Source organism: Gambusia affinis, linkage group LG22 (assembly GCF_019740435.1).
Source record: "Gambusia affinis linkage group LG22, SWU_Gaff_1.0, whole genome shotgun sequence".
Lineage (NCBI taxonomy): Eukaryota > Metazoa > Chordata > Actinopteri > Cyprinodontiformes > Poeciliidae > Gambusia > Gambusia affinis.
Window position 1 is genome coordinate 1,260,843 of NC_057889.1, and position 16,031 is coordinate 1,276,873.

Genomic DNA, 16,031 nt, shown 5'->3' on the forward strand with positions numbered 1-16,031 from the left:
GAGAACTTTCAATAAAAAGTAAAAAAGTATTTTCTGAATGACTTTTATTTTGAAATTCATCTCTGATTTCCTTATGCCACATATATTTCTTATTGTTTAATGTAACTTATTTATTTTAGCAATTAGTCCACAGACCAATAAATGCATTACCTTTATACTAATATACATTTTTTGTCCTTAATGGCCTTCCGTACATTTCTTTGAACTCGTAAAGTTTCCTTCAGGCAGAAACTGGAACAGAAACTTTCCATCCAGGTGAACCCAGTAAAACAAACCCTTTTATTGCTTCAATCAAACTGTACAGATTTAAATATCCAGAGGGGAAGAGGTGCATGATGGGAGCTTCAGGACACGTCCTCCATGTAGTCGGCTCCGTGACTCTGACTGATCTGAGAGATGCTCAGGTCCTGCGTGGTTTCGTCAAGCTGAGTGACAGACAGACAGACAGACAGTCAGAGCTGGAACTGACCTCAGGTCAGACGCTCAGACCAGACAGGAGAGGGTTAAACCTTGTCGCTCGTCTCCGGACCCTCGATGGAAACCTCCTCGATCTCCTCGCCGATGCTCAGCTCGCCGTTGGAAAGGTCCGACCGATGGCTGAAACACAAAACTTCCTTCCTTAAAGCTGAAGCTGCTGAGTTTAATTTCCCTTCGGGGTCAATAAAGTGGTTTTGAATTTGAATTTGTTTTCCTGCTGTTGGTCAGACCTGAGTGAAGCCGGTTCTGACCGGGTCTGACCGGGTTTCCACTTCCTTCAGATCAAACAAAATTGGTGTCAAAAATTTTGGTTTGTGCAGCAAAAATTTAATTTGTGCTGCTATCATTATAAAAACATTAATATAAGTTTCCAGAGGTCATCAGAGGTCAAACACTCCCCACTTACATTTACCAAATCTAACACACTGGGAGTCAATCAGCTCAGCTTGTGCTGCTTTTGCATTAAATATATTCATGATGACCTCTGATGACCTCTACAAACTTCTTAAAATCTTCAAAATAGCGGCAGCAAAAACGGAAATTCTTAACACAAAAAGTTTGACAGTAATGTTGTTAGACTTGAAGAAGGTAGAGGGAAACATCACTCAGGTTCCTCAGACTGAAACTCTTCCAACATATCCCCTACTCCAACATATCCTCTACTCCAACATATCCTCTACTCCAACATATCCTCTACTCCAACATATCCTCTACTCCAACATATCCTCTACTCCAACACATCCTCTACTCCAACATATCCCCTACTCTAACATATCCTCTACTCTAACATATCCTCTACTCCAACATATCCTCTACTCCAACATATCCTCTACTCCAGGGGTGTCAAAGTCAAATGGACGGAGGGCCAAATAAAAAATTTAGCTACAAGCCGAGGGCCGGACTGATCGAATGTTCATTGAGATTTTTTTAAATGACGCATTTGGTCTAGTGCAGCGGACCGGCCCTTCGTAAATTTCCTGCGGACCGAGGTGCTACAGTGATCGAACGGGGGAGGATCGAAGGGGGGTGCATCTCGCATTTTTCAGACGGGTTGCTGCGGCAGTTCTAATAATAGATCAAGATCATCAGGGCCGTTCCAACATATCCCTCTACTCCAACATATCCTCTACTCCAACATATCCTCTACTCCAACATATCCCCTACTCTAACATATCCTCTCTAACATATCCTCTACTCCAACATATCCTCTACTCCAACATATCCTCTACTCCAACATATCCTCTACTCCAACATATCCTCTACTCCAACATATCCTCTACTCTAACATATCCCCTACTCCAACATATCCCCTACTCTAACATATCCTCTACTCTAACATATCCCCTACTCCAACATATCCTCTACTCCAACATATCCTCTACTCCAACATATCCTCTACTCCAACATATCCTCTACTCCAACATATCCTCTACTCCAACATATCCCTCCATCCAACATATCCTCCAACATATCCTCTACTCCAACATATCCCCTACTCCAACATATCCTCTACTCTAACATATCCCCTACTCCAACATATCCTCTACCCCAACATATCCTCTACTCCAACATATCCTCTACTCCAACATATCCCCCATCCTCTGCTCCAACATATCCTCTCTCTCTCCAACATATCCTCTACTCCAACATATCCTCTACTCCAACATATCCTCATATCCTCTACTCTAACATATCCCCTACTCCAACATATCCTCTACTCCAACATATCCTCTACTCCAACATATCCTCTACTCCAACATATCCTCTACTCCAACATATCCTCTACTCCAACATATCCTCTACTCCAACATATCCCCTACTTTAACATATCCTCTACTCTAACATATCCCCTACTCCAACATATCCTCTACTCCAACATATCCTCTACTCCAACATATCCTCTACTCCAACATATCCCTACTCTAACATATCCTCTACTCCAACATATCCTCTACTCCAACATATCCCCTACTCCAACATATCCTCTACTCTAACATATCCCCTACTCCAACCTCCCTCTCCAGCAGCTCAGTCATCAGATGACGGTAAAACCTCAACGTCTCACCTGTTGAAGTCGTCGTCGTATTCCACGTCTTCATCTGTGGAGACAAAAAATTCAATCCGACTGTTAGACCCGATTTCCTTCCTGGAACTAGTGGAAGCAAAAGGAAGAAGCAGATCAAATGGTTCTGACCCAAATGCAGAGACCCGGTTCTGTCGCTCGGAGACTTAAAATATTTCTCTTTGAACTCTTTCATCCCTAAAGGAAAGAAAAAGAAAATGTTCAGAAACCGATTCTCTAAAAACCTCAGGAAGGAAGGAAGGAAGGAAGGAAGAAAGGCAGGATAGATAGATAGATAGATAGATAGATAGATAGATAGATAGATAGATAGATAGATAGATAGATAGATAGATAGATAGATAGATAGATAGATAGATAGATAGATAGATAGATAGATAGATAGATAGATAGATAGATAGATAGATAGATAGATAGATAGATAGATAGATAGATAGATAGATAGATAGATAGATAGATAGATAGATAGATAGATAGATAGATAGATAGATAGATAGATAGATAGATAGATAGATAGATAGATAGATAGATAGATAGATAGATAGATAGATAGATAGATAGATAGATAGATAGATAGATAGATAGATAGATAGATAGATAGATAGATAGATAGATAGATAGATAGATAGATAGATAGATAGATAGATAGATAGATAGATAGATAGATAGATAGATAGATAGATAGATAGATAGATAGATAGATAGATAGAGTGAGTCTCATCCTCCCTGTGTGAAGCTGACCGTTCCTGCTGTGGCTCGGTTCCGACCCGATGCTTCCTGCCGGACTCTCTCTGGTACCGGACGCCTCCGGCTTCCTGTGGGTCAGAACACAGAACCCGGTTCATTCCGTCCTCCATGTTCCCATCGGTTCCTTCAGTCAGACCGGAACCAGAACCAAACAAACCCAGAATGTTCAGCTGGGGACGGATAAACCCAGATCCGATTCCAGACGGCTCCAGATTTTGGTCGGGTTTTCTGACCCGTTTGTTCAGTCAGAGGTTTAAATGAAGGCAACAGAGGCGACGCGAAAACATCTGAAGGAGATTATGTTGGATTATTATTATTATTATTATTATTATTATTATTATTATTATTATTATTATTATATTATTATACTGGATTACAGGAGGAAGTTGGACCAAACTGGTTCCCCTGTAGGAGATTTTTCTGTCGGAAATGATTTTCTTTCAGATCAGAAGTAAATTAGTTTAGTTTCCTGCTGTCTTCTTTTTCCAAACTTTTCCCAGATCTGGAAGATTATCCAATCTAATTCCAGGAAAATATTAAAAATCCTAATATTTCTGTTCTGATGAATCAAAATGGTTTTATAAAACCAAGATCCGATTCCAAAGAACCAGAACCAGCAGGTGTAGACCCAGAGTTCTGCTGGGTTCACCCCACAGGGGGAAGACGACCTGCAGCTCACCTGAGCTCTGAGCCGAGATCCGAGACGGGATCGCCTCGCTCGGGTTCTGGGTCTGCAGCCAGAACCGAGAGGCTGAAACCAGCGAAGAGGAGGAGGAGGAAGAAAAGAGAGAGTCAGAGAGCGTCATGTCTGAAAACACACACACACACACACACACACACACACACACACACACACACACACACACACACTCTGAGGTGTTAAACAAGCAGGTGCAGAGACTCGGACCACGGCGACCGTTCAGCCTCTCTCCTCCTCCTGCATTAAACTTTCATGCAGCCCCACGGCGGAGTGTGACCTGACTGGGCTCCATGCAGGGGCCCCATACGGGCCCCGCAGGGGGGCCCAGCGAGTCAGCTGATATGATGGGATGGACGCAGCAGCCACAGATACAGGGACCTGCTGCAGGCACAGACACCAAACAGGCCGGCGGCGGGAAAATCTGTCCAATCAGAGAGATCTGCAGGATTCATGGGGTTCAGCTCAACCAAAACATTCAGGAACTCACCTGAGAAAACACCTGAGAGGCTCTCAGATCACAGAAACCTCCTTATCTGGAGGGTAGAAGTGTTTTAATTCTCAGAGGAATCAGCTGATTCCAAGAAAAATCCAATGGTTTTCCAACACTTGCTGCGTTTCCATTAGAAATACACACCAGTGTTTGTCTACCATCTGCTAATGTTGAAGAACAATCACAATTTCACAACTGCAGTGTTTCCATTAAATAAGAAACTAATTTAAAATCCCAATTTCCTGATTTAGTCTTAACATTGAACCTGTCTCTTTAAAACTTATGCTCTTTCTGTAGCTCCGCCTTTATTAACCCTTTAATGAAGTTTTTACCTGAGCAGAAGCTCCGATAACGAGGCCACAGGTTCACCAGCTGTTTGCTAACTGCTCCTGGCTAGTCTGAAGGAGCTGAGAGGGAGAGACTTCATATTTCATTTATTTGTTGTTTCATTTATTTTTGATATTTAAAATGTTTTCCATTTCCAGTTCAGTTAAATGTTCTTTAGGATTTAAAGTTTATCGGTCTTTCAGAATGTGGTTTTGGATTTTTATGATTTTAAAACCACAATATTATCGTTTATCACGATAACTTCTGGAATGATTTATTGTTTATCAAAATGTGTTATCTTAACAGGTCTGACATCAACTGGTCTGTTTTTGTTTACTGTTAAACTTTTGGCTGAGACAACAGAAACAGATTTTCAGATGATTTCAATCATCGCAGCTGATTCTGCTTCCTGTCTCTAACAGTTTGTGGAAACGTTTTGTCGTGTTTCCTGAATCCCTCCTGAATCCTGCAGTCATCATTTCCTGAGGTCTTGAACGCCTCGCTGCAGGAGGCGAGTCCAGTCAGGTTTCTGACTCGGTTTAGTCGCGGCGGGCTCGTTAGCGTTAACGAGGCTGGTCCGGTTGGACGGCGCATGCACACTCACTCGCTGAGGCTCCGGCCTCGTCTCATCAGGGAGACGGGCGGCCCAGACAGACTCTCCTCCCTCAGCGGGGCAACGCTACAGGACGGGGCAAAGCAGGACAGGGACAGAGACGCTTCAGAGACAAAGGGAAGCAGAGTGAGGATGTGGACAGGTCAGAGTTCACGGAGAGGAGGAAGAAAATCCCAAACTGAAGTTTCTCATTGAGACTTCCTTCTTCTCCTAAATGACCTTTAACCTTGTGATTTTCCCCTCCTCTGACTCGGGTTTTGTTACTCACTCCTTGGGGCTGTTTGTCTTCTCTGACGAGTCCTTTTCTCCGATCGGAGAGCTTCGGAAGCAGCAGGAAGAGAAACGAAACACCAGAGAGAAGGAGACGTTCAGCGTGTTTTAAAACCTGATCGTCGTACGGATCAAAACTGAACATTTCAGATTATTTTTATTGATTGATCCGAGTCCAAACATGAAAAATCCGGAACGAAATCAGATCCAACAATCTGAGAAATTTAAATTCAATGGTTTCAAATTTCACAGAAGATTGACAGACAGTTAAAGGAAAATGCTGGACATTTGTTAAATATTCACTTCACAATATTCCAAATATTCTGGAAAAAAACTTTTGTCAGATATTTAACATGTAGAAAAGATAATTTATTGTTTGAAAATATATTCTAGATGCAAAATGAAATAAAAATAAACATTTGATACATACTGAATATAACTCCAGTGTTTATAATCACTTCTGTTTTTTTCTTTAATAACAAATCAGTTTAAAACCTCAATCCTGAAAAGTCCTTTAAGTTTATTAAAAAATATATGTATTATTTCTAAAATATGTATGTAGTTTATTATTTTTATGGGATTTTTGTTGTTTTTTTATTTTACTTTTACAACATAAACAAAACATTTTATAGTTCTTCAAAAGAAAAAGAAACAAAGAACAAAACCTCCTGCTTTCTTTTTTAAATTCAGAATCCATTATTGTTTCTTCTTACAAAATAAAATTTGCAAACAATTTGCAGAAAAAGCAGAATTGTTTTTGCTTTGCTGGTTGTCAGGCTGCAGGTTGGTCGTCATTTATTCCTCATCTCTACCTGCAGCTGATGCAGCATTACAGATGATTAAATATGAGATTTGGAGAAGAAACAAACGTTTCTCTCTGCTCTCCAGCCTGTTTCCTCCAAACCAAAGGAGTTTTTCTCACCAGCCGTAAGTCTTGAGCGGTTTGGGCAGCGGGTCGTCGAAGAAGGAGTCTCCTTCATCATGGTCCACTTCTCCATCCAGCTCCAGGTCCAGATGCTCGGCGCCCCCAGCCGACGGCTGCTGCAGGTACCGTTTGGGCAGGGAGAGGACCTGCTCCACGTCCTGGATCACAAACAGTTCCCACACGGCTGAGCAACAAACTGAGGCAACGCTGGTCACAAACGAAGACAGAGGATTGTTCCAGGAACCGTCAGGATGAAACAGAGGCTGATGGTTCTGAAGGTTCTCCCTCCAGTCGTTTTGTCTCATCAGTTACGGCATTTTATGTGACGACCGATCAGTTAAACCATTTCTACTGGTCTCCGTTTTCAGAGAAAGTATGTTTCTTACCCACTACACATCAACTGGTGATCCGCAAGTTTTTGTACCTGCTGTGAGTCTGACAGGAATCAGAACCACAAAGGAAAGTAAAAGTAGGATGTTGATGTAAATCCTTCAGAAAAATGAGAAACTTTGTACTTATTTGTTTTCTTAAATCTCTTGACTTCTAACAGAAACAAATAGAGATGCTAGTGCTGCTTTGATGCGGTTTGTTGAAAACAAATCGGGGACTTGTGTAAAGTGGGGGCCTGTCCGGGATCTAAACTGTTTTAGATTGTAGTGGTACTTTATAAATATTTGAAAGTATTTGTGCAATATTTTGTCCAAATCAAATCTCTTTATAAAACCCACAATCAGGGAGATTGAACAGCTCAATGTTTGTAAATAGCAGTTATAGCAGAAGAAACACTGCCACCTTCAGGTGGGAGTCATCAATCACACAAAGACAATATCTTTCACTGTTTATGCAGAATATTAATGATAAACTCATAATTATACATTAATGTGAACAAATGCAGAGATTTGCTGATCTTGCATAAATTTAATTGCAGCATTAGATCCACACAGAAACCAAAGAGTGTGTTTTTTATTGCTTTTTATAAATGAGGGCCTGTTGGTATTCAGAGGTTTTCCATTCATGTGAATGTTGTGGGTTCAGAACCTCCCAGACTCTCCCTGCTGGTTTGAAGGTTGGATTAGTGTTTTTAAAGTGGATGTTCAGATCTGATTTTGATTTTCTAGCCTGAACAACAACACCACAGCGTTGAACAGGTATAATTATCAAACCATTAACGATTGCTCCAGGCTTGGACGGGTTTCATTGGGTTTGTAGCAGCAACGATGTGCTAATCTAAAAACTCCAAACATTAAAACATTTACAAAGAACCACCAGGTCCCACAGAGTTAGAGGCTCAACTGTATGGAAAAAAGAACAAATAATAAACATGGAGGCAGATCAGCAAGCAGTGAAAGAAAACAGGGTTATTTTCAGGAACTGTTGGACCGTTCAGAACCGTGACCAGTTTCTAACCAAAAGTCTAAAACACAGAATAAGTTCCAACAAACATCCTACATGAAGAATGGTGCTGTCATTAGAAGGGTTTGCTACAGAGAATCAGAGCTTTCTCAGCATCAGCAGAACCTAAAAGAACCTGGTTCTGATCCGTCTTCAGTTCAAAGCTTTAAGAAATGCAGCTAAAAACTGTTAGATGTTTAAATTAATCATGAAATAATTTTTCTGCTGTTTAAGTTGTAACAAAAATCTCCAAAAGCTTTAACTTAAACAGTGTAGAAATCGTTTTATCTCAGATGTTTTTATTGTTTTTACTTTCCTGTTTTGGGAAATCCAGTTCAAATGAGTCCTGAGGACCCGGACCTCTTCAGGTTCTGTGTTTCTGGGTTTTTGTAGAGTAAATCTACGACACTCAGAAAATGCAGGTTGGGAAGCTGAACAACCTGAACAATCTAAACTAAAACTTTAGATGTTAGCTTCTGCTGTAGCGCCAAGCTGCACATTAATGCAGGTTAAGGTATATTTGGTGTTTAAACTCTTAAAATATGTATTTGTATTTCTAATCTCTTCAGATTACGCTGAAATGTTTCTGCCTGAGGTTTGATCAGAAAAACAATCTGAAGCTTCTTCCAGTGAATTTGGGCAGAAACTGTGGAGCCAAACGGCTCAGCAGCAGCTCTGTAGGAAACCCCTCTGTGCTGCTCACTGGATGACTGCAGAGAAACCAGCGCCTCGTTTCCACTGAGCAGTTCGGTGCGTTTTTTATGATCTGCATAGTGAAAACGAGGCAGACGTGATGGTGAGTGAGATGCAGCAGGGATCCAGTTAGCGACATAAGATGCTGTCTATAGTGATGGTGTTAGTGCTGCCCTGTTGGTTTTTACCTTCGCTGCTGTCTGGCTCCTCTGAGCTTTGAATCTGGGGATCTGTGCACAACATGGACAGCAGCCATCAGACCGACAGACTGAACGCTCTGGGCCTCACTCAGAGACCAACAGCAGATCCGCTCTGCTGATTCACAGATCTAAAGTCTACAATCAATTCTAAACAAACTGTTCTGTTAAATATGAACCAAAACATGGGAGAGAACTGGAACTACCAAGAATCAAAAGAACCAGATGTTTCCAATCACTTTGGAAAACCTTTGTCAAACTTCACAATATACATTCACTAATAATTCACTTCAGAACAAAGTCTCTATTTTTTGGATTTCTCATTCTGTCCCAGGTTTTCCTATATTTTGGTTGCACATCACAGCAGCAGATTTCTCCAGATTATAATCCATGTGTTCCTCTGGCTCTGATTTTTCTGATTCCCAGTTAATTTCTCTGAGGGAAAGATAAAACTCGACCCCTGTACCTTACTGACAGGCAGAGAGCCCGATTTGTCTTCAGCAGTCTGGGTCTGATGTCGACTCTCGTCTGGGTCCAAAACCACCTGCAAGCAGTTCAGACAAACAGATCAGAATTGGATTCCTTTTCAGAAAACGTTTTATAAGGAGCAGAAACAGTTTGGATTTAATCCAAACGAGGCTCTAGAGCAGGGAGCTCAAATGTTTGAGACAGAGATCTACGTTTTCTCTCACCAACCAGCTGAGATCGACCTCACGACACCAAGACATAAAAACTGTAAATTAAACTCTGTTGACTTACTTTATATGCAAACATTCATCAGTTGTAGCAGAAATATTAAAGTGATAGAAAACCTGATGCAGATTCTGACACTGGGAGGAGGTTACTGGTTTCTCAGTCACAAGCTGGTTCAAACCTGAGGCCAGCAGGTGTCAGTCTGTTATGGTAGATCTGAACTTTGACCTCAATAGGAGGAACCAAAGAGCTCTGGAAAGGTAAAGGTAAATCTTCTGAAGTTGGGATATAATTCATTTAATTTCACATAATTATCGCAGTAGAAGCCATTTGTTTGTTAAAATTTTATGAAATCTGTTTGTTTAATGTGATGTTTGTTGTGAATGATGTAAACTCACAAAGGAACGAGGTAATTAGTCCAACGTTTAGAAACTACAGCGGCTGTAATGAGTCACAGCAAAGATAAAATAACCCGAACAGGTGATCAACTCAGAACCACCTGTTACCATGGCAACCGCCTGCGACCCGCAAGACGAGCAAAGATTACGTTAAAAAAAACAACATTTAGTCCGTTACGATATCAGGTTTCCAGGGTCGATATTTATTTCTGTATTATTAATAAAAGCTCCCTGAACACAGTGATGCTCATTTAAAGTCCTGCTCTGCTGGTCAGTCGGTCTTTCAGTCGCCTTTTGTTTTGTTAATGGAACTGAAAGACACTGAATTGCGCAACACCTTGTTGAAACAATAATTTTTGAGAATATTAATTTTAACACGCTTTGTTGAATTATTATTATTATTATTATTATTATTATTATTATTATTATTCTTTAATGAAGCTATAGACGTTTAGGATCTGAGTGAATATTTTGATAAGTGTGACAGAAGAGGATGTGCTGGTCTCAGCGTCCTGGAGGCGTTCAGTTTGTCACCTAATGCCGACATCGACTCAAAACTTTTCTTTTCTTATCTTCCAACCTTCCTGACGTAATGAGAACTCCTGATCTGGAGTGACAGAACTTAGAAAAACCCTTCAGATTTCTGGACCAAAGGAGGAAAATAAGAGAATAAGTGAGTCTCTCACCACACTCCTGCACTGGTCGAAGAGACGTTTGTATGTTGACATGAAGGACTGGAAGTCGACCTCTGCAGAAAACAGAACAACACAATAATACTTTATAACAATAATAATAAAATCTACTGCTGTCCTGCGTGTTTTCTGACTGAAATGCTTCGTTGTTCAAGTGGGCAAAATCAGCAACAGTTAGCAAAACTTCAGCACAATCCTACAGGTGGGTCTGTGATTACCTACCACATGTGACTGACGAGGGGTACGAATCAACATGGCTGAATTTAATGTTTTAACATTAGCTTCTGATAGAAATCATGTTGTTATAGCGCTTTAGCTTTAGCATTAGCTTCTGCTAAAAACAAACACTCACCTTTGTCTGCAGCTCTGAGCTCTTCGTCGATGAACCTCTCCAACATGCTCCTGCAACACAACAGAGAACACAGATGAGCCATCAGATTACTGGATAGCTAACTGGAATCTGACCAGTGAAACCAGTTAGGACATGGATTTTACTTGTTGAGGCTGGGCAGCAGATCTGTGAAGACAAACTTCAGGTCTTCCTTCCTGACTGATCCGCTCTGATCCTGCAGGTGGCAGCAGAGAGCGCAGGTGAGACCGCCGTCAGTGATTGGTCGAAAACGTTAAACTGCGGCACTGACCTTATCGTGAGAGTCAAACGTCTTCCGAGCGTGACTGATCTGTTTCTGAGAGAGTTCCTGCAGAGAAAACAAACGGAGATGATGGAACAAGAACATTTAACATTTATTTAAATGCTAAACTTCACAGAACGCCATTAATTTATAATCATTTATATCTTAATCTTTTTTCTTGGTTTCCAGAACCTTTTTGTTTCTTTAGGATCTGGAACAGATTACTTTGTTTGGGCCGAAATGATTCAATTTGGTTCTGAATCACAGAATCCGACCTTCAGCTCACCTTGACGACGTGTCCACTCCTGTCTCCCTGACAACACAAACAGAGACATGAGTCAGGTGAGTCCTCACTGCATCGGGTCGGATCAGAACCTGGACCGGGTCGGAACCGGGTCTTACCTCAGAGGAGAGAGGCAGGCCGCCGCTCCGCCGGGCCCTCCGGACCAGTTCCAGCAGAACCGGGGCGTTCTGGTTCAGCTCCGCATCGGACACGCCCAGCTCCCTGCAGACCAGGTCTCGGCTGTCCAGACCGTTCAGCTGCAGAGAGGTCAAAGGTCAAACACTTAAAACCACAACAATCCCCTCCAGGTTCAGATCAGTCTGAATGAATGGACCTAGCCCCGCCTTCGAGGTGCAGCTCCTAACCGGATCGCCGCAGGACTCACCGAGTTGATCTCCGGCTGGAACACGGCGAGGCTGAAGTCCAGGTTGAAGACCTGCAGGAAGTCCATGATGAGACTGGCCACCAGGTGTCCTGTGGAACACACACGGGTTCAGAACCAGAACCAGAACCACAGCTGAACGGCCCATCACACAGATCTGAGAAATGATCCAGAAACTAAACACTTAAAGGTCTGAAGCAAACTGCTGTCTGATGGTGCAACAGAGCCCCCTGGTGGTCAACAGCTGCAACAGCAAACACGATCCATCCATCATTTCTTTACATTTTCCTTCCTCATGCCCAGACTTTCTTAAAAAGCTGATAAATCTTTAACTGAGAGGAAAATAAATCTGCTTTCCAGAGAGACCCTGAACTCACCGTCTTTAGTGTGGAGGCATTTCTTCAGGTTTTCATTGATGAGGGGAGTTTTGTTCTGAGACAAACAATGATGAAGGTGAACATCAGCTGATAAAAACAAACTGTGGATCAAACCAGAAGAAGCTTCACCTCCAGTCTGTCCTGGTCCTCCATGGCCAGAAAAACGGCTGCCCTCATTTCCGCCTGTCAGGAAAAACACACAGATTTCATTGGAAGATAACCAAGTAGAGGATAATGTCCTAATAATTTAGATTAATAAATTCATTTTGACCTTTGATTGTTTTCATTTTGCTGCTGTTTGTGTTTCATGAGGAGGTTGAAGTTACAACCAGCCAACGTGTTCTTTGCTGCTAATGAAAGTATTAGAATAAAGAATAAAACATATGTTTAATAATGGCATAAAAATCCATATGCTAAGAGCTAAGTTTAAAATATTTAGGTGGTAAACTTGCTGCATATGGAGCTGTTAGCATGTCACTGCAGTCAGGAGACTGTCATACTGCAGAGGTCTTCAGTCAGAGGCCTCCTCAGTTTTGTTGCATGACTGACTGCAACTGGAGATCCTTTCTGCCCACAGCATCAGCATCCACAACAACTCTTTAAAGAAAGTTTATGATCCGGTATACCACTTTAGTGGAAAAGAGGCAATGGAATTATTATTTTTTTTTATTTATTTATGACAACATAACTCATATTTATGAGCTGTGACAACATTTAATTTCCTTTGGGAGAAACAGGAGTTTTGAATTGAGTTGTCAGTTCATTTCAGTCTGTCTGAATTGAATTTAGAACTAGTTCTTGTTCAGTATGAACAGTTCCAAGTTAGGCTGCACTACATAAATCATTCTACCAGTGCTGGTTCGGTCTGACCTCAAAATAACAACTGAAATATCTTAAGAAAGTTCTGCCTGTTGTTGCTACGGATCTGATCCAAATAGTAACTCATCGCTCTCATCAGGCTTTCAAAACTGCAGTAATCAAACCACTGATAAAAAAGAACAATGTAGACAAATCACTACTGCAGAATTACAGGCCGATCTCCAACCTCCCATTCATCAGTAAAGTTATTGAAAAAGTTGTGTGTAAACAGTTAAATAGCTTCCTAACGATAACCAACCGCTTTGACTCCTTCCAATCTGGTTTCCGGTCTCACCACAGCACAGAAACTGGCCTAGTCAAAGTGTTCAATGACATCCATATAAATACGGACTGTGGGAGAACCACAGTGCTGGTTCTGTTGGACCTCAGTGTTGACCATGACATATTACTGAATCGACTGGAGAGTTGGGTCGGACTCTCCGGTCCAGTGCTTAACTGGTTTGAATCTTACATAAGGAACAGGGATTTATTTGTTTCAATTGGAAACTTCTCATCAAAGAGGTCAAAGGTCACATGTGGGGTACCCCAAGGTTCAATCCTAGGACCCCTCTTATTCAATATCTATATGCTCCCACTAGCTCAGGTTATTACAGGAAATAATATCAGCTACCATAACTATGCAGATGACACACAGCTCTACATTACGATGTCACCAGGTGACCTTTGACCCCATCCAATCACTGAACAGATACTTAGAACAGATAAATGTGTGGATGTGCCAAAACTTCCTCCAGCTGAACAAAAACAAAACTGAAGTTATTATTTTTGGACCTAAAGAGGAACGATCTAGAGTTACAGATCTAGAGTTATAGATCTAGAGTTACAGATCTAGAGCTATAGTTCTAGAGTCAGTGCACAGCTTCAGTTATTACAACTAAAAACCAGCGATCAGGCCGAAACCTGGGAGTAGTGATGGAACTCTGACCTGAACATTCAGAGTCACATAAAGACAGTTACAAAGTCGGCCTTCTATCACCTGAAGAAGATTTCCAGGATTAAAGGACTAATGTCTCAGCCAGATCTAGAGAAATTCATCCATGCGTTTATCTTCAGTCGTATTGATTATTGTAACGGCGTCTTCACAAGTCTGTCCAACAAATCAATCAAACAGCTGCAGCTGATCCAGAATGCTGCTGCTGGAGTTCTGACTAAAACCAGGAAGATAGAGCACATAACACCAGTTTTAAAGTCTCTCCACTGGCTCCCTGTAGCTCAAAGAATAGACTTTAAAATACTGTTGTTAGTTTATAAATCACTGAATGGTTTAGCACCACAATACATTAAAGATCTGCTGCTGTATCAACCTTCCAGAACTCTCAGGTTCTGGTTCTGGTTCTGCTCTGCATCCCCAGAACCAGAACCAAACGAGGAGAAGCGGCATTTAGCATCTATGCACCACAAATCTGGAACAAACTTCCAGAAAACTGTAAAACAGCTGAAACACTGACTTCCTTTAAATCTCAACTAAAAACCCACTTGTTTAGAGTCGTATTTGAAACGTAATCAATTGCAAGTTTATTGACGGAATCTGACTTGATGTTATTGTTGATTCTATGTTGCATTGTGTTTTTGTGTTTGATTTGATGTAAAGCACTTTGAAATGCCTTGCTGCTGAAAGTGCTATACAAATAAAGTTTGATTAGATTTTTGATTTGATTTAGGTTAATTACATATTTCTAGAAATATTAAATGGTCATTTTGTTTTTAAGTAATATATTAAACTAAAATAATGTAAAATTTGCTATATACTCATCAGCTTTAACCAACAGTTAGCTGAGGGTGTTTCTTCAAAGTTAAACTGGTTAAACTGCCTCACCAGTAGATTAGCAACTCGATGCTAGCCGCTAAGCTAAAGACGCTAACCGCGGGCTTCTCGGTTCTTTTTCCGGTTCTGATCTCTGACCTTCAGCTTGTTGAGAACTCCGCTGTTCTCCAGGTTCTGGATCAGCAGGTCCCGCAGCTCGGTATCATCTTCAGCAGCCGACATGTTCATTTGGATATAAGCTAGCCGCTGCTGTCAGGACAACAGACCAAAACAAACTATACGGAAGTGCTGCTGCTGATGCTCCTTCCGGTGTTTACCGCCACCTGCTGGACGATATCATGAATACCCGCTTACCACCAAACCGGTTAACATTGTAGGTTTAAAAACACAAAAGGTTGTTTTCTGAAATTTGAAGTGTTATTAAATTAAAAACGTTAAATGAATATTAAAATAATGAATCACACAAATGAAACTTTCAATTAAATTGGCTTGAAAATCACAATGACAATGCAAATGTATTTTTCTTTCTTTTCATTTTTAACTTAAAAAATAAAACTTTGCTATGTACACCAGCTTCATCACAAACATATTCAAATATAAAAATTATTCTATAAACTAAATAGATTTTACTAATGACTGTAGATGTGATTAAATAGAAAATAAACATAAAACAATAATAATAAAAGTTAATAAACAAAATTAAAGACATATAAAAATATAGCATAAAAAGCATTGTTTGCATTTCAGTTGTTTGTTTCTTTTGGCATAAGAATAGTTTTACAAACTGCATTCCAATTCTTTGCTTCTTCCTTCCTTTCTTTTTTATCTTTTTTTCTCTACAATTACTAGAATTTGGTAGCAATTTTAGAAACATTTTATGTTTCATATGCAATTTTCGGTGTGCTTAAAAAACTATAAATAATAACATGGAAATATACGGAAAAATGTTAAAATAGAACATTTAAAAAACATTAAAAACTATTCAAATAAAAAAAATACATCAATTTCAATTAATAAAA

At 40.6% G+C, this 16,031-nt stretch overlaps 1 protein-coding gene across 17 annotated transcripts; it reads right to left on the reverse strand.

Moving 5' to 3' along the window:
• Nucleotides 1–250: 250 nt before the first annotated feature.
• On the reverse strand, nt 251–15,333 carry cep43 (centrosomal protein 43). 17 transcript variants are annotated; one of them, XM_044107116.1, is made up of 22 exons: nt 15,151–15,332; nt 12,498–12,551; nt 12,369–12,423; nt 11,995–12,083; nt 11,729–11,866; nt 11,613–11,639; nt 11,336–11,392; nt 11,190–11,260; nt 11,047–11,096; nt 10,689–10,750; nt 9,378–9,455; nt 8,903–8,944; nt 6,627–6,787; nt 5,703–5,753; nt 5,426–5,500; nt 3,984–4,055; nt 3,284–3,372; nt 2,672–2,737; nt 2,543–2,576; nt 708–752; nt 510–597; nt 251–425 (listed from the first exon to the last, which is right to left on the reverse strand). In XM_044107116.1, exons 1-22 carry the CDS (start codon nt 15,238–15,240, stop codon nt 345–347), a joined length of 1,575 nt encoding a protein of 524 aa, XP_043963051.1. In that variant the 5' UTR covers nt 15,241–15,332; the 3' UTR covers nt 251–344. The 17 variants fall into 17 exon arrangements, with proteins under 17 accessions (XP_043963051.1, XP_043963052.1, XP_043963053.1 ...); XM_044107117.1 differs by having other exon boundaries at nt 3,299–3,372; nt 15,151–15,331; XM_044107118.1 differs by lacking the exon at nt 8,903–8,944 and having other exon boundaries at nt 15,151–15,333.
• Nucleotides 15,334–16,031: the final 698 nt, after the last annotated feature.

Bases quoted from the DNA above. Each gene is read 5' to 3' on its own strand.
- cep43 (XM_044107116.1), bottom strand. From the start codon at position 15,240: ATGAACATGTCGGCTGCTGAAGATGATACCGAGCTGCGGGACCTGCTG. The intron at 11,640-11,728 runs GTAAGACCCGGT...TTGTGTTGTCAG, and splicing joins GCCTGCCTCTCTCCTCTGAG to GGAGACAGGAGTGGACACGT. The intron at 598-707 runs GTCTGACCAACA...TTTGTGTTTCAG, and splicing joins TCAGAACCGGCTTCACTCAG to CCATCGGTCGGACCTTTCCA.